Raw genomic sequence first — 22,459 nt, 5'->3', positions numbered from 1 at the left:
CCATACATAATGAAACAAGTGTATAAAAATGGTATGTGGTATACTAAGCAGATGTTAAAATGAATGAACTATATCTATGTATACCAGCAGGAAATTACTTGCTAGACTTATCATTGAATAAAGGAAGCAAGTTGCAGAAGAGTGTGTGTAATACAATCCCATTCATAAACAAAAGTATGTCTATGAGTATGTATGCATGTATATTATACACTCTTTCATTCATACCTATTTTTATATATATAGCCGATATCTAGAAAAGTGCACATTCAACTGCTAAAGTGTAATTGCTTTTCTACACAAGGGTTAGGTTGAGAGTGAGGGTACTGGGATAATGGGGAACTTCATGTTAGACATTTCTCATTGTTGAACTATTTGGTGTTTCACAGCAAGCACAGGATACATTTGTGATAGCAGTAACAGTAATTCTTGTTGCAGCCAAGCTCATCTTTGTCCAGAAAAGGAAATTGAGGCCCACAGAAAGGGCCTTGCCCAGGTTTAGGCAGTAGGTTAGCAGCAATGAAGTGGAGAGGGGAGCCGATGAGGAAGCAGGACTTAGAGGGAGAATAGGTGAGCAGAGGAGGCCCAGCTGGGGAGACGCATAGAAAATGTACTGATCATAAGGAGCAGGAGGGGCTTGGCACTGCCTCCTAAACTCTGAGTGTCCCTGGTCCAGTGAGAAAGTGAACAGGGCTTTGGGACTCAGCTTTGCAGCACAAGGCACAGTCCCTGAATGTGAAGGTGACCACGATGCCAATGGGAGATGATGCTGATGACTAGTTCTAACTACAGCTGAGGGTGAAGTGAGAAGTGTAGTGGGTGCCAGAGAGCAGGGTGGAGAGGCCCAGGGGTCACGAATTCCCCTTTCAAACGTTTTCTGTGAAGGAGCCCCTGTCATCACTTCCATTTTAGAAAAGGGTTTGAGAATGGATAAGAAACCTGCCCGAGGTCACCCTGGACTCCAAAGCTTGCTCTTAAGTGTGAACATGCTCCAGACTGTGCCTTGAGCCCTGAGTATGGCCTAAAGTTACATAGTCCTTGGACACCGTTCAAATCACAATTAAATTGAGCATGTTGCAGCACAAATTTGAAAACCACTGAACTTGACTAAGAAGGAACAAAGAAACAAAGAAAAAAAAGGCCTATGCAAGTATCTTTGCCCTGGAACAATTTTGCTTTTAACTTAATTCCCTAGGACTACAGGGTAGATGAATGGAGAATTCTAAAGTGTTCCTACCAGTCTGCAGATTTTATTTCTTAAAAACTTAAAATATATTGAGAAATTTGTATGTTGTAAAGCTTAAATGGGGGAGTGGGTTTGCGTGTTTCTGACACAGGTATAAATGTAGTTTGTAGGGGCTGGCCCGGTGGCACAGCGGTGAAGTGCGTACGTTCCGCTTCTCAGTGGCCCGGGGTTCACCAGTTCGGATCCCGGGTGCAGATATGGCACCACTTGGCAAGCCATGCTGTGGCAGGCGTCCCACTTCCAGTGACAGGGAACTCACTACTTCTCCCAGTAAATTGTCTATCACTAGTAGATAGTGCTTCTGGAATTTTTTGGAATTTTAAAGCTGGAAACTTATAAATCATCAAGTGTAACTGCCTCATGAGGAAACCCAAGTTCAAGAGGTGGAATGATTTGCTCAAGATTGCATGGCTAGTTAAGTGGCAGCTGCTACCCTCTTTTGCCTTCTGCTCTTGCTCACTAAGTCCATTTTCCTTAATGCATCTGAGAGCCTTGGTACTGCATCCACCAACGCCCCCCACACTCCCCAAAGAACAGTTCCTGGAGGCCCCAGGCTGTCTGTTTGCGGGGCCTCTTTGGATCACAGATTATATATATATAAAAATATATATATATATATAAAAATATATATATATATATATACACACACACACACACACACACACTTTTTTTTTTTTTTGGTGAGGAAGATGGTCCCTGAGCTAACATCTGCGTCCATCTTCCTCTATTTTGTATGTGGGACATGGCCACAGCATGGTTTGATGAGTGGTGTGTAGGTCCACACCCAGGATCCAAACCTGCGAACCACGGGCTACCAAAGTGGAGTGCCAAACTTAACCACTATGCCACCTGGCCAGTCCTAATCCCAGACAATATTGAAGGTTCACTGACCCATCCGTGGAACCCATGATGAGAACCTCCATTTTAGAACTTCTAAGTGATGAAGGCCAAATTCTCCTTGCTACATTCTGTAAGACAATCCTCCTCCTCCACCCCACAGTCACAGGGCTGATTCAACTCTACTCTGCTCCTGGGCTCAGCCCAGCCTTCTCTAATCCCAGTGGCCCCTTAACCTCCACCTTGACCCCGCTTGAAGATGCCTGGTCTCAGGCTCACAGGCCCCCTGAAGGCTGATATCCGTTTACTAACCCGCTCCACCTAGTCTGGAGAAAGAGTTACAGCTGAATTGCTTGGAACTCTCTTCCCCACAGTGACTATGGAAGAATGGCATATGTACATGCTCAGGAGAGGGGCCTGGCCCTGCCCACCCCCAGAAGCCCTCTGTGCTGCTGACACGACCTTGGATGATGCCTCACAGAGAGGGCAGCATGGCCAGCTCTGTGTTCCTGAGCTGGCCCCTCCTCCTTTTTTGAAAAAAGTTATTTTATTGAGGTCATATTGGCTTATAACATTATGCAAATTTCAGGTATACATTATTGTATGTCAGTTTCTGTATAGATTGCACTGTGTTTACCACGGATAGTCTGGGTTTTATCCATCACCATACATATGAGCCCCCGTACCCCTTCACCCTCCACCCACTCCCTTCCTGTCTGGTAACCACTAATCTGTTCTCCTTGTCCGTGTGTGTGTTTATCTTCCACATGTGAGTGAATTCATGCAGTATTCGTCTTTCTCTGTCTGGCTTATTTTGCTTAACATAATACCCTCAAGGTCCATCCATATTGTTGCAAATGGCTCTTGAATTAACTAGTTGTGGTGAGAAATCAGAAGGCATCACTGGGATCTTTTCCTGGCCTGAGTCTCTGCTGCACAGTTCCTCAGTGGCTTCAGAGGGGGCTGCTCTGGACAGTCCTTGCTCAGACTCGTGTTCAAATGGAAATGTCTTTTCTTAATAGATGCCATTTCAAAGAGGCATTTCAAATGAATCCCTTGCTTGAAGTAGAAATGGAATAATTTCTATAAAGGGAATTAGATGGTGGAGTCTGTTTTAAATACCTATTTCACAGAGCAATGTATTTCACTGTGAATATATTGAATCCAGGGAATGATTTTATACTATGGTCACATCTGTAATTTACAACCAATAGGCCATGAATACACGTTACAAACACAGGCTTTAGAGTCACAGGGATACAGGTTTGATTCCTGGTTCTACCACTCACTAGCTCTGATTGTTAACAAGCTACTTAATTTCATTAGGCCTCAATTTTTAAATTGGGAAAATAGAATGGCAGTGCCCACCTCCTAGGGGTTAAGGTGAGGATTAAATGAAAAGATGCAAGCAAGGCTCTAATCATAATGCCTGGCACACAGTGAGTATTCAGTTAAGGTTTGTTCTTTTCATTAACATAGAAGTCATTCTGTGGGATTCCTGCAGATTCAGAGGATGTAATGGGATTTCATAAGGAGTTCCTGCCTCTGGCCAACAGTGTGTTTTGCAACAGGTGTGACAGGATGCCAGTACAACACTACTGACATGTTGAAAATTGAAATTTCATAATATATTTATTTTCAGTTTCCTAGGAAATACTTTGTAATACCCACAACATAAGCCTGGCAAACTGGCTGTGCAGATGTTAAAGCTTCATAAATGCTGTAAATACCCCAATTCTGTGTACATGTGCAACGTATTATTGCTTCACGATTAACCCTGGCAAAAAAACCCCTAGTCTGCAGAGTGTTTACAATATTTGTGCATTGCTATGGATACAGTGTCAAAGGCAGGTGCCAGCAACATGAACTGGATGTAGGGGCTTATGGCAGCTAACAACGATGGAAACTATTCTTACTCTTAATGCATCATTCTTGGATAATATTTACAAGATATTTGGGAGGTGAAGCATGCTGTGGAGAACATTACTTTGGATGTTTTGTGCAACACTACTGAGAGGGAGCTTGGTGAAATATTGAGGAGGTGGGGACCTAGGTCTGCCACCACACTGGCTGTGTGACATTGGTGGTTACGTTCATTTGTAGGTGCTCAGTTTCTCCCAGTGTAAAGAGGTGTGTATGTGTGTGGGGTGTTTATCTTAAGATTTCTGCAGTCCCTTCCAGCATTCTGATTACAAGTGAACCACGAACATGGTTTCATCTCATATCCTGTGTAGTTTGATGCAATTCTGGCTAAGTAGAGCAAAATTAAGATAGATTTGTGGAGGTGTCCAAGATTAGCTATGCTAGTTGGCCAGCCTGGACTTTCTTTTTCTATTGTTATCTGTCTTGTTCATAAACCTCGTGGGTTCCAGTTGGCTCTCATGCTGTCTTAGAGACAGATGTTTTTCCCCCTCCAAGGGAGCAGCATGGAATGTGGACAACTCAGCTCTTGTTGGCAAATTGTCAAGAATTAAATGAAAATCAGATTAAGTTACCAAACTCACACTGTCCTTGGAATCCTTTTCAAGATGCCAAAGTTTAGTAGCAATTGACATATTGCAACATGATTGGGTCTTTAAGTCATATATATCAAAATATTATTCATGTAAATTAAAAATACATGCTCACAAAAACAACAATGTACATTGTGCAAGAATACATGCACAGCAAACACATTGGAATTGTTGCCTGGGAGGGGGGACTGTAGTGGAAGGGGGATAAAAGGAAGCAAACAAAACAAGAGGAGAGTAGTTGCTGAGACTCAAAGAGATGATGACATTTACCCAAGGTGATGGAGCTAGTAAGCAGTGGGTAACAATTTGAACACAGTGTCACTCAAAAGGCCAGGACCTTGTTCTACTACATCCTGCTGCCTTTTTGCTCTTAAATGGAAACTACGACAATAACAACAAAAGATTGAATTGCGGCTTGTTATTTATCAGTTCTCTCAGAGGGTTGCTATGCTGTTACTTTTCCCTCTGGAAGTAAACTTCTTGCAAGATTCCCTCTTAGGGAGCTTTGTCTTTATCAGATCTTGTCTTTTTTGGGTGATTTCATCTTCCAGTAACAGGAAAGGTAAGGTAAATTAATTCAACTCAGGGTTTCTGAGGTTGTATCAGGGTGAATAATTCCAGTTCACAGAGATTTTTAGAGGCCTCTAGAGAGTTAGAAAGTGGGAAGTTCTTCAAACTTTTGTTCTTAACGTGATATACCACTATCCCAGAGATGGGCACCTGAAATATATATTTTTTATTTTTTTTTGAAGATTGGCACCTGAGCTAACATCTGGTGCCAATCTTCTTTTTTTCTTCTTCTTTGCCCTAGAGCCCCCAAGTACATTGTTGTATATTCTAGTTGTAGGTCCTTCTGGCTCTGCTAGGTGGGACGCCACCTCAGCATGGCTTGATAAGCAGTGCCATGTCTGTGCCCAGGATCCGAACCAGTAAAACCTGGGGCAGCTGAAGTGGGGCACACAAACTTAATCACTTGGTCATGGGGCTGGCCCCAAGGCACCTGAAATAGCACAGCAGGTGTGTTGTGAAAGAACTTTTGCCCATTTTGTCTGGGGAATGTACTCCATGGTGGGCATCTATTACAAGACTTGACACCTAGGAAAAAAGTGAAATAATAATATTTATATGTCTTTACTTTTATTCGAAAAATTACACACAGAAATGATAAACTGGGAATTAATGATATTTGTTACATAAGCGTAAATAAAAATAAGATTGAATTTTCCCTCTTGCCCAAAGGGAAGGAGATCTTTTCCTCTTTCTCTTTTCTTGGAGCATTTCCTTGAGAAACTGTATTTATGAGTGTATAATTAATATAGTAAATATACAATATGTAACTATATATATAACATGTAATTGCATTTATGAATGTATAATATAATAAATATATAATATATAACAATGTAATTGTATTTATGACTGTATTTATGAGTAAACTATATTTATGAGTCCTTTCCCCATCTCTTTGATATGTATATAAACCTTATGTAAAAGCTAAATAAGCCTCTTGATGATGTTACCACCCAGGAATGTTTTCTTAAAGGCTTGGGAGCTATTGCTTAGAAATGTAAATATCCAGGGAGACAGTGGCCCTATCACCTTGACACCGTGAGAATTGAGCCTACTGCCTTGCACCAAGCTGTAGCTACCTGCTTGTCATTAGAGAGAGAAATTTTATCCTTCCTTAGGATGAAGGTAATACAGATGGTCACCCTACTTACTAGGTGAATTTAGGAAGAACTATGAAAAAATGTACAGCAACTGGTGCTGTCATGTCCCCTTACGTGAAAACTAGTTATCGTTTATCTTGAGAACATGTATGTAATGGATCTTATCTGCTTGCCTATCTAGAAGGGTGAGATTTCTTTCTGTCTTTGCAATCTTGTTAGAAGATTGTCTGGGAGGCACATCATAGTCTGGTTTAGTGCTTATTAAATAAAACTGCTTTCTTTCTTTTCTCCATTTGTGGAAAGGATTTCTGGGTTGGCAAGAGATTTTATTTTTAGCTTTTCCTCCTACAGTTACCTATAGAGAGTGGGTAGGATTGGGCTGGAAGAGATAGAGGAGGGAATGAGACTTCTTCAATTATACTTCTTATATAGTTTTGCCTTTTGAACCCTATTGATGTCTTATATATTAAAGAACATAAGAACATTAACAAGGATGGGGAAAAAGGAAACCCGAAAATTGAATACAAATTAGCAAATGAACTTAAAACCTAACTGAACAGCAACTATGGCATATTCACAAGGAGGCAAAAATATAACTCCTATGACATACATTGTACGGATCAAAAGGACTGCCAAGAAAGTTTGTTCTTCGTAGGAATATTGGCTGACAAGTCAGCTATTCTAAAACTATTTTGTGTGTGTTGTAGGACTGAGTGATTAAGTAAATACATTGATATTTGAACTAGAGTTCTCCTTGTGGGAGGAGACACAAGGAAAGGAAAAACCCTGTTGCAAAGAATTGGAATTACAAGGTATCAGTATGAATTCATGATTAAAAAAAAAAAATCTATGTCCTTAGCTCTGTCCACTGAATGGTTCTAAAGCAAGGACACCCTTGGCAGCAAGAAACAAACCAGATCTTGGTTTCTAAACACCTTTCTTCAATGCAAGAAAGCCAAACTGCTTGGAGAATAGGCTGATTCTAGGCCTAGCATAGAAAAATGACAGCTTGTTGAAAATACTAAAAAACTGATGAGAGCATTTCAAAAGAATGCAGAAATCACCTTGAAGGGGCTCCCACTGGCCAAATTTTAGCAGCAAAATAAATGAACTTAGAAACAATTTATAACACATTGAATAAAAAAGAATTCATAAGTTCATAATGATACCTCCAATACTAAACAAACCAATAAATGAAAATAGGAGAAGGAAGAAAACTCTTCTATGCAGAAAAATGCCAACTGATAAATGTAGAAGAAGTGATAGAAATAGGAAAATCACCAGTTTACAAACATCGTGGTAAAAATTGTTTGAGACAAGAATCATCAATGGATGCTTCAACAATTGGTGGGGAACATGTGGTCATGTGGTATTGTAGTATAACTCCTCGGATCTCTTATTAATTCAAAGGGAGGGGAGATATCTGTAATATTTTTTTTAATATCCTTTTTTTTTCCTTTTTCTCCCCAAAGCTCCCCGGTATATAGTTGTATCTTCTTAGTTGTGGGTCCTTCTAGTTTGTGGCACGTGGGACGCTGCCTCAGAGTGGCTCGAGGAGCGGCGCCATGTCTGCGCCCAGGATTCGAACTGACGAAACACTGGGCTGCCTGCAGCGGAGCTCGCGAACTTAACCACTGGGCCCCGGGGCCGGCCTCAGGAGATACCTTTAAAGTGGAGAAAACTGTTGAACACCAGCTTACCAAGTGATGAAATTTAGGATCATTAATAATGGGACAAACATCGTGGCTCTTGATGTGATGCACTGAAAAGGACATAGCGTCATCTGGCTCTACTCCTACTAGTGTGTTTAACTTCAGTCTGATCATGAGGAAGCAGACAAAATTGAGGGCCATTCTGCAACATAAATGGCCTGGGCTTTTAAAAAATGTCAGTAATTAAAGGTAAAAACCAAAACAAAAAAGGCAAGGGAACCCTTCTAGATTAAAGGAAACCAAAGAGACTTGATCACTAAATGCTGTGTGTGATCCTGGATGGGATCCTGGACTTCCCCACTACTGCAGTCCAAAGGCTTCTAAAGACATTATCAGCACAATGGGAGAAATTTGAATCTGAACTGTATAAGATAATGTTAAATGTCCTGAGTGTAATACTTATGTGGGGGTTGTGTAACACAACACCTGTGTTCTTAGGAGATGCACACTGAAGATGAAGTGTCATGGTGCCAGCAACTGCTCTCAAATGATTTGGGGGAAAAAAGAAAAAGTTATATAGGGAGAGAGAAAAAGAGAGTGATAAGGCAAATGTGGCAAAATGTTAACTGGTGAACCTGGGAGGTGAAGGGTATGTGGATGTCCTCTAACCTCTTCTCTGTGACTTTTCTGAATGTTTGAAAATTTTCAAATAAAAACAATTACACATCCTATTTTTGCTCTTTTGGCAGTTGCGCCTGTTAACCTAAAAATAAAGAGCCGAAATGAGAGGCAGTGAGATGTTTATTTTGGGATCAAAGAATTGCAATTCAAGGAGCACAGATTCGGGTAGAAACCCAAATACTGTCCTAATTACAGGAGAGGGGCTTAGGGTTTTTATGGGGAAAAGGGAGGATGAGAGGAGCTGTATTAAAGAAGAGTTCATTTGTGCTAGATAAGGTAAGGCTAGCTTTGTACTTCAGAGATTGGCTTGCGGTATGATCATCAGGCAAAAGGCCAGACTTGTTTGGTTAATGATTGGTGATCAGCAAAATCCAGTTTCATCAGTCCTTACAAACAGGATATTCTTGTCCTTACTCACTTCTTGGAATGTTGGTGGTTTGGTCCAGTTTGGAAGATAAAGAAAACAAGTGTTGCAAGGCAATTCCTCTGCAATGGCTGCTCTGGCTCTGTTTTAATATGGCTCCACTCACGTCATCTTTCACACACCTAATTCATCACTTCATGTTTGTTCATCCTGATTGCTTTTTAAAATTTATTAGTATCTATATTTCCTCCTAAGGTGGCAACTGTTTAGTGGATGAAAATAATCCATAACCAATCTATAAATGAAAATTTGGGAGAGAGTTTATTCTGAGCTAAAATGTGAGGACCGTGAAGTGGGGTGTGCAGAGTGGTTATATACCCCCAAAGAGGATGTTTCACATATGACTGAAATGTCCCTTTTACAATAGTTGTGAGACTGCTCAGTCAGCACAGTGATTGATGGACACAGCAGGGTGGCAGGTCTGTTGTCTCGAGCTGGGTGGTCACAGATAAGCTGGATGGTCACAGGCAGGCGCAGCAGTCAGTTCCTAGCCTAAGGAAAGATGCTTGTCCTTAAGGAAATGCCAATGTGGGGGGAAGTTGCACCTTTATCTTAAGGCCGTTTGTTCTTGCCATAGGAAATGTTTAAAGCAGATATACGATGCATGCTCAATCGCCATGTCAGGCCTTTTTGGAAACTCAAAGTCAGGCCGAATTAGGTTTACACCAAATGACTTCCTCATATATTCCAATATATCCTATTGCTTGCCATTTCTACTTGTCAGTTTCAACTTACCCTCATGCCCAGTTAACTCATCCTACTGCCTCCCTCCCCCATACACACATGCACACACACATGCTATCATGGAAATTTTCTAGAACATATATAATTTAAATTTGGGGTTATTTTGAAAACATTATCTCCTTTTATTTTTCTTTCATGACTCTCTCCCCTTTCCTCCCCCATATCTCTTGCAGCACTGCCTGACTTTTTTCATTATTTAAGGACTTCATTCAAAGGTGCTTTCAATGTGGGTCTTTGTGTGGCAAACATTCTGTGCCCTTGGATACAGGGAATTTTCTATGACTTTCTCCTATTTGAACGATAATTTGGCTGAATATAAAATTCTACAAAGTTATTTTTCCTCAATATTTTTAAACTACTATTCCACTGTCTTCTAGCATCCAATGTAGCTGTTTGATATCCATCTCATTGTCATTTCTTTGGAGGTGATCTGCTCTTTCTCTCTGGAAGCTTTTAGACTTTTCTCTTTGTCATTATTCTCAAATTTTATTGTTATTCCTAGGAATGGATTTTTCCTGATCTCTGTTCTCTGCCCCTTTATGAGCCCTTTCGAATAAGGTTATTTAGGGGAAATTTATCTCCACTATTTCCTCAAATATCTTCTCTGCTGCATTTTTACTTTTCTCTACATTTGGAACTATTGCCCAGGCATTGGTATTTCTATATTTATCATCCACATTTCTAAGCTTTTCTTTCATATTTTATATTTTTTGTGTTTTCCTACTGTGAGACTTCCACAATCTTGTGTCCACAAATTCTTTCTTCAACTATATTCATTCTATTTCACTTACTCTGTTTTCACTTATTAGATGTTTTTATTTCAACTATTTTATTTTTCATGTCTAATATTTTCACTTACTTCTTTTTTATGATTTCTTGTTCTTATTTCATGTTGCTAATATCTTCTTTTAATAATGCCTTGTCTCCTACTTAAAGAACATCTTTAGATTCCAGGTCTTTCTGTTCCAGAGCTTTTGTTTCAGATGGTATGTGTGGCTCGGTGTATATGTGTCATCCTTAGCTATCTGGTTATTTGGTTTGTGAGCTCATTTTCCCTTCAGGCATCAACTAGCATGCCTGCTACTATGCATTGGGGGAGGGTTAAAGCCAATTAGAATTGGCCTTAACTATATATTGGAATCAGAGATTTAAAGATGAGAATCCAGGAACCACAGAACCCTTCATGAAAACTGACGCCATTCCACCAGTCTTCTGCCTGAGATTTTCTCTTTTAAACCTTTAGGAAGAAATAACAACATAATCCACAATCCTGGTGATTTGGTTGGGAGCATGGTGGAGTGAATGCCTGTGTCTATTTTCATGAACTTTCCCCTGTCTCCCAGTGAGGGTTTTGTGTTGCTAATATTGACAGACACTGCCATGGGCACTGTTATTACCTACTTCTGTGCTGAAGGGTTGGAGAGAGATGACTGTCTGTCTTAAGGCAACTTGAGGGAGAGACAGAAACGGAAGGTAAAAAGTTCTCCTCCAAGCTAGTTCTCCCTGCTGCCCAAGGCCATGGCCACCCCTCCCCACTCCACACCAATTCTAGTAGTCTTGTCTAGGGGAGATTCCCTAATTTTTCCTCGGTTTTAGGAATCCATGCTTCTCTTGTGCGTTGACTGTTTTTTCAGGGTTGATCTTGGAAGACGCAGTCAGTGGCCTGAGCTAGTGAGCCATCTGAGCAGAGATCCCCTCAGGGTCTTCAACTATAAAATGGGCATAACTGTTACCTCACAGAATTGTTGTGGGTTTTGCATATTTTATGTCAGTGTCTAGAACAAAATGTTTGAAAAGTATTGGGTTTTTTATTTTCAAAAGGCCTCAATTCCAAACTTTTATCCTCAAGGAGGGGGAGTATGCAGACATGCCAATTGGCTAATTTCATCAGCATTTTTAGCACTGCAACAGTGCTCTTTGCTGATTATGTCAGGACTCCAAGTGCTGAGCTCCCAGTGAGGGTGTTTAGCTGTTTTTCTTACAAAAACATGTTGGCATGCATAGAAATCAACCCAAAGCCTCATGAAATCAGAGTTGAATTGTTTTATTTCTAGTTCTAAATTTTCTCTAAAAATCTTGCTATTCAAAGTGATCTGCAGATCAGCAGCTTTAACACGACCAGGGAGCCTACTAGACATGTGAAAACTTGGACATGCTCTACACTCACTGAATCAGAATCTGCACTTTCACAAGATCTCACGTGATGCATTTGCATGGTCAAGTTTAAGAAGTGCAGGATGCATCCTCAGCCAGCCTTCCAATAAAACTATACTCTTGTTTAATGCGTTATAGTGTAAAAAGTTGCTTTACCTAGATGATTTCATTTAAATTTACCATTCTATTTTTACCCCAGCCACAATGTAAAATTACTTATATTCTTTTTAATGATGAGTTTAAACTGAGGTCCAGGACGGTGACAAAAATCCTGTAGTTAGAGCCAGGTTAAACTCCGCACTTCAGTCTCAGTGAGTACTGTGATACTTTCTAATTACTAGTAGCGTGCTGAACATATCATTAGTATGCATGGTGATTTTAGGTAATAATTATGCTTTATTCTCTTCTCATATGTATTAGAGGAATATATAACGAACAAACCAAGCCTGGCATTTCAGTTATTCTTGCTTAGGAAGGTTTTTTAAAAAGTGAATTCAGGTGCAGTGTAGACATGACTAAAGTTATGAGTGGGCCCTACATGCTTGAGGTTTAAGGAACACTTCACTGCTTTATACTATAGATGCCATTTCTCTTTCATTTACAGCAATGTCAAGAGTGGCAATTTTTATTGAGTAATTTTTATTTACTAGCAACATCCTGTGCAACGTGTTGGTACAAGAGAAAAGTAAAAGTTCTTTCACGATTATTTCCCTGAACAGTATTAGTATGCCAAAGGTATTTTCCCTAATCCAACTTTATGACTTACTACAAACAGAAATGAGGCAATGGGTATACTCAAACCTATTACAAAAGGTTAGGAGCCATCTTAAATGTTTGTTGATAGAAATTGCAAACACAGTATTTAAAATAGGACTTTCAAATGTCCACTGTGAAATCAGTATAGATCTCCTCTTCATAAAGAGAAATGTGAAATGATAATTATACACTCTCATTGTCCAACCTTGATGAAAGGGAAACCAAGATTTCCAATTTGATGTGGTCAAGGAGTCTTGTAGAGAGAAGGGTCTCAAAGACTTAACAATATGTTACTCAGCTGTCCTACTAGCATTTTTTGGTCTGTGCTGATAAGAAAGGGAAGGATAAATATTTACAAGCCAGGTTGCTAAACTAAGAGCTTTAATTAACAAGGCTCCAGCAAGGGCCCATGCAAAGATAACAATGAGATTGCACTCTGTTCTCTAACCTCAATGGCAGGTTCTCTAACTTCTCTGTTTTCAGAGCCTATATGTAAACACATAAGGGCTCTCAGATAGCAAGTTGTTTTGCCAAAGAACCTCTTTACACATCTGGAGTATAACCTCTTAAACTCAAGACTTGTTTTAAAACCATGACTTATAAAATGTTTATATTGGATTGCATGAAGTCATAACATGTTGAATGCAGGAAATAGTTTATAAATCTATCCTGTTACTAGGTTGTGAGGTCATTCTCTCTTTTTTTTTTTTTCCTAATTGGTTCTTTCTTTTTTGTCCTACCAAAACTATACATGCTTTTGATATTTCGGGGTCGGGGTAGGGGGTGGGTAAGAAAAGTTTAGTTTGTTTGCCCTCCATAGTTGCTTCCACCAAGAGCCTCTGGCCTTTTCTCATCCAAATTCAACATAAAGATGTTTCTCCCATGTCACTACTATGACTGCAACACAAAGCCAAGATGTCACCATTTTTCTGTTTATTTTTTGCTTCACAGACTTACTTCTAAGCTCCTCTGCTGAGGCAGGGGAGAACAGGACACTCAATTATTTTTGTGTGGTGTTGTTACCTCACCTTGATGGGATGCAGTTTATGGGTCTATAAAATGAATGACCTGCACCATTTGCTCACTAAGATCCTTTTTTGCTCTAAGCCATAATACTCCAAACAGGATTAGAGGATTTTATACTTTTGGCACTTAAAAAAAGAATACTACTCTCACTTGGTGTGTAGACTGTATCAAATGCTGAGTGAAACATAAAACAAGAGGACAATCCTACAATGAAAGGAGACACTCACGTCCACCCATAACTCAGTGCATGGAGGAGTCAAATGCGCTATGGGCGTCTCTGTAAACATAATGAGGAACATATGCCCTACAACTAGGGCATCTGTATTTCTTACCAGTGAAAAAAAATCCCTGAACTGTACAAACAGTTCCATAATAGAGCCTATTTGAGAAAAAGTACAATCAAGCATGTGACAATCTATCAAACCTGACATACAAAAAAAGCATTTGATTGGAGAAACATTTCTGAAGAAATTCACAGCATTTTATTCAAGTTAGTCCATTTCGCTCACTAATCTGCCATATTGTTTCTGGCACCATTAATATTATCCTCATTATTTCTCTTTGAAGAGGACCATTGCTTCTAAAAAATCTGGGTTGGAGTTCCATGATGTTTAACTCTATGATCAAAAATCTTTTTCTTTACCAAAAAGCAACCCCTTAATCATAAGAGAAACAGAGGGAAAGACCGACATTAATTTGCAGAAATTGATCTCCACCAGAAACAATTCATTAGTCCGTAATCTTTTGTTGTTGTGCTTTTACTTGGGGCCTTTCTTTGGAGGAAAGGGCTGTTTCTGACAAATGCTTGCTTAAAACAAATAATATGCCCTACTGTATCATGGAAGGAAAATAAGGTCTAGTGCCTAGAGAACAAGAAGGTAGTCCTCCAGGAAAGAAGCCCTAATGGCTTCTAGAGGTGACAGAGTCATTCTACCAGGGTCAGGGGACACAGTCAATGACCCTCCTGCCCCTACCAGTCAGTCATAAGGTACAACCAGGTGAATAGGAGTAGTAGTAACTAGCTGGATAAGCCATGGGCTAGAATCTTTAGAAAAGGAATGTTTGTATTTGAGTAAGCCAGAGCTGGAGGGAGACATCTAGAGAGCCTGGAGAAAGTGACCCAGAATAGGAAAGTGCGAAAGACACAGGTTTCCTATCAGGGGACCCACAGAATGGTGAGACTACAGTCAAAAGCAGTCCTGTGCTTTTCTTTGAGGGTGCACTGAATGGGTTCTAAACTTTTCACACACAAATTGGAATGATACTCAACAAGTGGAAAGTGAAATCAGAGTTTCCCTCCTTTGTTCAATAAACACTGACAGAATACCTGTGTGCAAGGCAACGGGACAGGTGCTAAAAGAAAAATAAAGCTGTCTAAGATGTGGTCCTGACTTGAAGGAGCAATCTAGTGGTGGCCATTAGACCCCTGCACACTACAGAGCACTGTCTCCGTGGGGCCATGTGGCGGCCAGGATCACTTCTGGCTGGAAGGATCAGGAAGGCATTCCCCAGTCCTCTCCTCCTGGTTCTCAGCAGGTCCTCTTTGCCTCTATGTAATCGCTCAGCCTGCCCCATTCCAGGCACTTGTTTATTTTCCTTATCTTTCTTGGTTGTGTGAGAAATAGAAGTTTGCAAGAATAAGATCTTGATTCACAGGTGCCTAGTAAAGCATGTGGAATTGATGTGTTGTGGAAGTATCACTCTATCTTGTTCCAGAAAGGTGGAAAAGATTGTGCAAAAGGAGAACAAAGATGGTGCTGGTAAGGGTAAGGTGTTTTAATCAGAAGGTGGGAGCAAAGGTATGCCAACAGGCAAATTTAGTGCCTGGCTTAAACCAGACGATAGGGAGAGCACCAACACAGCCAAGGACCTCAAGAAGGTAGCTAGAAGTCCTCTGCCAAACAGGTCAGTCTGCAGAATTGGAAAGTTAAAGTCTTTTCCTATTATCTGCTCAAGCTCAACCAGAATGTATGAAAGAATAATGAATAACTAGAGGGTCTTAACTTTCTAGAAAGTAGAAAGTTTGAGAAAAACACAGCACCCCTTAAAAAAGGTGGGGTTGAATATCAAAGGGAAGAGAAAGCTTTTGGATATCTTCTTTAAGTTTGTTTTTGGTGTTTTGGTCTGTAAGCAATCAAGATGGAGAGAGATGCTATCCCAAAGAGGAACGTCTGTAAGAACCAGAGTAGTTGAGCTCGACCATCTGTGATGCCTTTAGACCTAAAAAAAGAAAAAGAAAAGTTTAACCACCAGAATTTTAATGTTGTGGTTTCATAGGAGTTATTATCTTCTATTTTTTAAAAAACTTATTCCTTCTACCGACTTTCACTGGGTTTATTTTGCCATTTTCCTCCAGCTTCTTAACTTGAATACTTAGTTCATTTATTTTCATTTTTCTTGTGCATTTAGGAGGGTACACTCACTCTTCCCTGAGAAGCAGTCTGGCTACTGCCTAGGGCATGGTGTTATAGAACTGCTTCCCACGTGATTCTGATGAGGGGATAGGGTCAAAAAGCACTGATATGGCTTCAGAGCAAGTGTTTTGAAGATAGACCAGATGTAACTGGCCAATTACCAGCTGTGACCTTGGGCAAGTCACTCACTCTCTCTCAGAATCAGTTTCCTTGTCTGAAAAACAGGAATAATGTATTTATCTCACCAAAGTTTTGAGATGATTTATAAGATAATATACACAAAGTGCTTAGTAAAGGGCCTGGCACATAGTAATAATAAACACCTGTTTATACAGTCATTCAAACCAAACGGCTTAAAACAAAGCTTAAAAGAAAATATCCCAAAAGAAGTAAATGGCTTGCTACAGTCTCATTTGTATATAATTAAGTCTCATGTGGATGAATTTTAATTTAAAACAAAATTTAAAAACAATCTATGTAAAAATGATATAATTTTCCACACTAACAGATTAAAGGGGAAAAATCACATGATCATCTTAATAAAAGCAGAAGAAGCATTTGATAAATTTCCACATCCATTCTTAACACAAGTTCTCAGCAAACATAGAAATGGAATAGAACGTCTTCATTCTGATAGAAGAAATCTACATAATTCTAGAAAAAACATGATGCAAAATGTTGAAAGCTTTCCCTTTGATCAGGAACAAGGCAAGGATGCCTACTATCACCACTTCTGGTCAACACTGTGCTGGAGGTAGTGGGCAGGGCAATAAGGGAAGAAACAGGAATAAAAGGTATATAAAATTGAAAAGAAGAAATAAAACTGTCTTTACTTCTGGACACAATTGTGTACCTAGAAAATTAAAAAGAATCTATAGATGAACTATTATAATTAATAAGCGAATTTAGCAAGGTCACTGGGTGTAAGGTCAACAGATAAAAATCGACTATATTCATACATTCTACCACCAAACAATAAAAAAATGATATACCAAAGTGGGCCGGGATGTATGAGACATTTATGTTTATGCAGTACTATTTATAACAGTAAAAAAACCAGAGACTTAAAAGTCCATCATGAGGGAGATTTGTTAAATACATTAAGGCATATACATAGAATAGAATACTATGCACTAATAAAATGAATAAAGTAAATTTATAGGTCTAGACATGGAAAAATAGGCATGTACGACACAAGAAAAAAGTTATGGAAGAGTTTATATTTATATGTACACATATTATGGTGTCTATAAAGTAGAACATAGAGTCCAATCTTATCTCTGGTTAAAAGGAATTCACCAACTGTCCTACACAAATGTCCTGCATGTCTTCATATATTGATTCATTCACTTACACTTGCTCATTAATTCATTATTCAGAAGGAATATTTATTCTGATTTATAGTGACCAATGATACACTGCAACATGTTAGACCATAAACAAATGATTTCATGAACAAAATAGTGGTGACCTAACCTCTCTATGCCTGTTCTCCCTCCACCTTTCAAAGAACGGCATGGCAGGATGTTAAATTTGATTCTTTCTGTTTTCATTACAGGTTTCAAATGCCAACGACAAAATAGGTGTCAAGTACTCCAACACTGTCAGTGGACAGTGTCAGTGTGGCTGGACCACACACCTCCAAGCTGAGGTTTCACCGAGAGGCTGAAGAGGCCAGTGGAAAGAGGTGCTAGTGCTGTGGCATTTCCTATCACAAATCAAGCCCAAAGAACAGCTTCAATAGAACCAACTGGAGAGCTTGACACAAGTCCCCTGCAATTTGGGGGAAGGGATTTATATTTGATTCAAAAGATTAAAGGCTGGTAGGCAATTAAAGTGCATGCACTGGGAACCGCATGCACTTGCAGATTTTATCCCACTGGAGGGATAAGGAAGCTATTATCGTGAGCCATACAGATCTTGTGGAAGGGCGCTGGCAACGGGTGGGCCTAAAGACCTAACTGAACGGCAGAAAAATTCTCAATAAAAGGGAAATTCCCCCCTAATCATAGTTCCTGAGAGGAAACTGTGACTGGCATGCTGGAGGAGGCACCTGAAGGAATCGTCGTGGGAACTGCACAAAGGAGATCCCCAGTGATGGGTGGTTTTTCAAAGATCCACCAGGGACCCTCTGGAGAGAAAGAGCCAACACTGGGTATGCAACATCCACAGCACCTCACTGCTGATCACAAGGCACACTGTGCCCTGTTTCCCCTAACTGCTCCTACCAGCCCAAGGGGCACAAGCAGCTGTTGCTAGTGAATATGGCAAAAAGGTGGAATAAGAGAAGGCACTAACTACACTGTTTTCCCCACAACAGGCTCTTGATCCCCAGCTGGATGAGAAGAGCTATTTTGAATTAGATAAAAGTTTATAGTTTTAATAAATAGACTGTACTACACTGGATAATATCAGATAGTGACTGGAAAATCTATAGTGCTGCTTCTGATTTCATGCAGGGCTGGGAGGGAGGCAGAAAATAATCCACAGAATGAGTTTACTTGGAGAGGAGTGAGAAAAAATAAAGTCTCTTTCTGCTCCTCTCCCAAAAACTCCAGCTTGTTTAATAAACCAGAAGATAATCTATTTAAAGCACTTAGTGGTGTCTGGCATAGGGTGCACCCAATAAATATTATTTCTATTATTAAAAAGTAGTGGTAATAAAGTATCTTATTTTCCACTTTTAGAGGTAATACAACAATAACACAGGTGGCAGTTAATCTTGACCAGAAACAAAGTTAACTGCAAAGCAGTCTGGCATTACTATAGCCATCTCTTTCATTACATTATACTTTCTGTATATGCTTACATAAGTACAAATGTAAAGAGAATCTTTTCTATTACTGTCACATAGTATTGACTTACACTGACATCTGTTGAGTAGGGTTTAGTCAAGGGGCTTTTAACTTGCATTGCAACCCAGAATTATCTGCGAAGCTTGAAAAAATAACAAATTCTCATGCCCGAAGTCAGGCCTACCAGGTTAGGATCTCTGGGTCTGGAAACCAGATATGTAGACATAAGCATTTTGAAAAAGCTCGTCAGGTGATTCTGTTGTGAAACTAGAATGGGGCATCATCAGCCTAAGTCAATAATTTAGCCCCTCTTCAAACTAGAAGGTAGCCTCCTAATCTTTTGTTCTAGTTGGGGCTATACAGAGAATTTTAAAAAAAATACAAAAATCATCAAATTAAGTAATGAAATAATTGATTAGCTAACACAAATGAAATGAATTCATTAATTAAATGTTTACTGAATACTCCCTCTAAGCTAGGCTCAGTATTAGGTGTGGGGATTCAACTCTACCCTGAGAGTGCTCTCAGCCTACAAATGCATGAATTATTTAAATGTGGCTACTCTCAACTTAGATACCAAGAGAAAAGCGACAAAGACCTATTAAAAACACTTACTTGCATAATACCACGGCACACAAGGACTCTCCCACGTGAATCAGCCAGGCAAGCCAATACCTGAAACAAAAGTCAGCCTAGTTTAAGGTGATGGTTATCACAGAAACCTCAAAAAGAAAGGTGCTTTAACGTGAACTAGCACTACTCTTAAATATCTAAAGGCAACTGCAGGCCTTCCTGGCGTACAGTGAGACCGGAGCTGCAGTGTCCACACCCCATTTCCGCAGCTGTCCTTACCCATTACGCAGGAGGGCGTGATGATGGTCCACCAAGTACTGAGTGAAGGGGCCCAGGGGCCCTAGGTTCTGATAAGGAATACTCTGAGGCCAGAAGACAACCCACTGAAAAAGAACCAGAGGCACACAATACCTATTAGGTCACTTAAATCAGCAAATGTTCCCTTTTGAGAGAGGCTAGGAAATAATTCTGATTCCACAAGAACAACTATAGACCAAAGAAACTCTGAATTAAGTCACCTGGGCTTCCACTCTCTACTTATATTTTCTAAACACTATTCTAGTGGGAGATTTATGCTCAGGAAACTATATGGTTATCAGACTCAATGTCCAAGTTGGATGACTTCTTAATGAACTCCACCAAAAACATTATTTTATACAGTTTATTAACACATTTTAAGAGTTTATGTGCCCTGGCTAGCTTTTTTACTGCAGAAACCATGCCTTGAGCCAAACGCCTGTGGGTTTTTTTGGTGAGGAAGATTGGCCCTGAGTTCAAATCTGTCGTCAATCTTCCTTTGTGCTTGAGGAAGACTGGCACTGAGCTAACATCCATGCCAATCGTCCTCTACTTTGTATATGGTATGCTGCCACAGCATCGCTGATGAGTGGTGTGTAGGTCCTCGCCTGGGATCTGGGCCAGAGAACTTCTAGGCTGCCAAGTGGAGGGCACTAACTTAACCACTATGCCACCGGGCCGGCCCCCGAAACCCCAGTTTAATTTAAAATCCCTTTCTCTTCTTTCACTTTTTCTATCTCTAAAATTGGGAATGATCCTGCACAAAGTTGGAAAATAAGTGAGATCAGGTTTGTGAAGTGCTAATAGCAACTACTTAATCACATAAGCTTTTTGTAATCTCATCAGCTTTCCCTCAGTCTCTGTGTTGTAATCTCTGCCAGCTTAGGCTTTTCTGAGAACAATTATGTGCCAACAGGCCCAAAATTTATTGTCCCATTCAGATCTCAGCCAGGAGCAGTACTGCCTCTCCTATCATGTTGTTACACATCCAAAATATAAATAAAGCATGAAAAATCACTGCATCCTCCAAAAGCAAGGGGACTAGAAGGAGCAGCACCTGCCAGTTCCAAAATATCCCAATTTGAAGTCCCCAAAGCTTTCCTCCATCTGTATTCTAACTAGTCAGAGATGCAGAATCACAGAACAGAAATGCACCTTCAAGAGTTTTCAGTTCAATACCTCCATTTTACGTATGGGGAAATCAGGACAAAGGTGGTCAGATTCGTCAATAATCAACACTGTGGACACGACAAACACACTTCTTTTACTTTTTTCCTTTTCTTTTTTTATTGCAGTAACACTGATTTATAACATTATATAAATTTCAAGCGTACATCGTCATATATTTCGATTTCTGTGTAGCTTACATCATGTTCACCACCCAAAGACTAATTTCAATTCATCACCACACACATGGACAAACACACTTCTAATCCCCAATCACCACAATCTCCTGAGCAATATCCAAATAGCTTTGCCTTCCTTCAAAATTATACCAACTTAGTCCACAACCTACTTTTCCAGGCATCTATCCCATTATCCTTTAAAGGAACTCAAGACAAAAGTCCCTCCTCTTCTAGTAGAGATCCTCAGTCTTCTTGATTCCATATCTATGCCATACATTTTTATCCTTTCTATCCCTTCTTAACAACTATCCTACCCATCCCTTAGGTCTATTCCCATTTTCCAAGCAATTCTAACTGCCTCAAGCATTCTGCGTCGGAAGCCCTATCCTGACTTGGCAGGCCTACGGGAGTCTGCCAACTTGGATTCCCCCTCCGTCAGCTCTCCTCACACTCAGTTTAGTCTAGCAACCGTGGATGTGCGAGGACGCAAAGGCATGAACACTCTTAAAGCAGAAACCGTCCAAAGAGCCAACCTAACTTCCGCTTACGCCAGTAACCTAGGCAACCACCGGGCAGGCAAGCGCAAGACCTCCCTTCCACAACTTCCCCGTCCCCCTCCCCCCCGCTGTACGAGGGCCTGGCAGGCCAAAATAGATGCCCCGTCCCGCCCTATACCTCACCGCAAAATATCCCAGCCCCACGACCGTGACCAGCGAGGGCAAGGCTCTGCACGTACGGAAATAGGCCGTAGCAGCTCTGCTGCCCTCTGACTTCGCCACCACCATCTTGAAAGAGCTAGACGCTGAGTCATGGGGTGGGAAGCCGTCCCCGCCCCCATAGAGGGAAAGCCTGAATAGCCGGTTTCTCAGGACCTCGAGCCCCGGCGACGGGCAGGGGCAGAGGAGTGCGCCTGCGTCTTCTTGTCGGCCTGCACCCCTTTCACTTGGCTCAAAGCGCCTGAGAGCCGGAATGTGCCTGCGCAGACTCTCCTCGCCCGCAGGCGCGGATCTTACGCTAGGCCGTTGCCCTTACGGTGTAATAGCCAAAGGAGAGGGTGATGACGGTGAGCCAGAACAGACTGCTCCTCTGGAAGTACGCCTCGTCGCCGGCGGCCTTCCCCATCGTTGCAGCACATCCCCGGAAGGCGCTGCCGGGGCACACTGCTCCGCTGGAGGTTGGAGGCAGGACCTCCGGGAGGGTGAAGGTCTAAGGATTCGGAACCTTGGGGAGCGAATCTTGCAGAGCTCTGGTCTGGTGCCCTGGTCATCTTGCAGGGGAGACCCCTCTCTCAGTGTCACTTTCCTGGGTTTAAGAAAAAGATGTTGGAATAGATG

At 40.8% G+C, this 22,459-nt stretch overlaps 1 protein-coding gene and 1 long non-coding RNA gene across 5 annotated transcripts in view; one reads left to right on the top strand and one right to left on the bottom strand.

The window, feature by feature from the left end:
- Positions 1 to 19,518, top strand: part of LOC139042507 (uncharacterized) — a 43,005-nt gene extending 23,487 nt beyond the window's left edge. Inside the window, exon 3 of one of the 2 annotated variants that reach the window (XR_011499286.1) lies at positions 17,673 to 19,518. This is a non-coding gene — a long non-coding RNA (uncharacterized lncRNA). Of the gene's footprint in view, positions 1 to 7,735; positions 8,647 to 17,672 lie in introns of those variants that run through there. The other variant, XR_011499287.1, reaches the window with a different exon arrangement.
- On the bottom strand, positions 14,160 to 22,410 carry LOC106828630 (transmembrane protein 254). Of its 3 annotated transcripts, none has more exons than XM_044761440.2 (4): positions 21,806 to 22,213; positions 19,762 to 19,865; positions 19,525 to 19,584; positions 14,160 to 15,920 (listed from the first exon to the last, which is right to left on the bottom strand). In XM_044761440.2, the coding sequence occupies exons 1-4, from the start codon at positions 21,908 to 21,910 to the stop codon at positions 15,800 to 15,802; spliced, it is 390 nt and encodes a 129-aa protein (XP_044617375.2). In that variant the 5' UTR covers positions 21,911 to 22,213; the 3' UTR covers positions 14,160 to 15,799. The 3 variants fall into 3 exon arrangements, with proteins under 3 accessions (XP_044617375.2, XP_044617374.1, XP_014692771.1); XM_044761439.2 differs by having other exon boundaries at positions 21,862 to 22,042; XM_014837285.3 differs by having other exon boundaries at positions 14,315 to 15,920; positions 22,158 to 22,410.
- Between the last annotated feature and the right edge of the window lie 49 nt (positions 22,411 to 22,459).

The sequence above is a fragment of the Equus asinus genome, chromosome 29 (assembly GCF_041296235.1).
Source record: "Equus asinus isolate D_3611 breed Donkey chromosome 29, EquAss-T2T_v2, whole genome shotgun sequence".
Lineage (NCBI taxonomy): Eukaryota > Metazoa > Chordata > Mammalia > Perissodactyla > Equidae > Equus > Equus asinus.
This window is presented reverse-complemented; position numbering and strand designations above follow the sequence as displayed.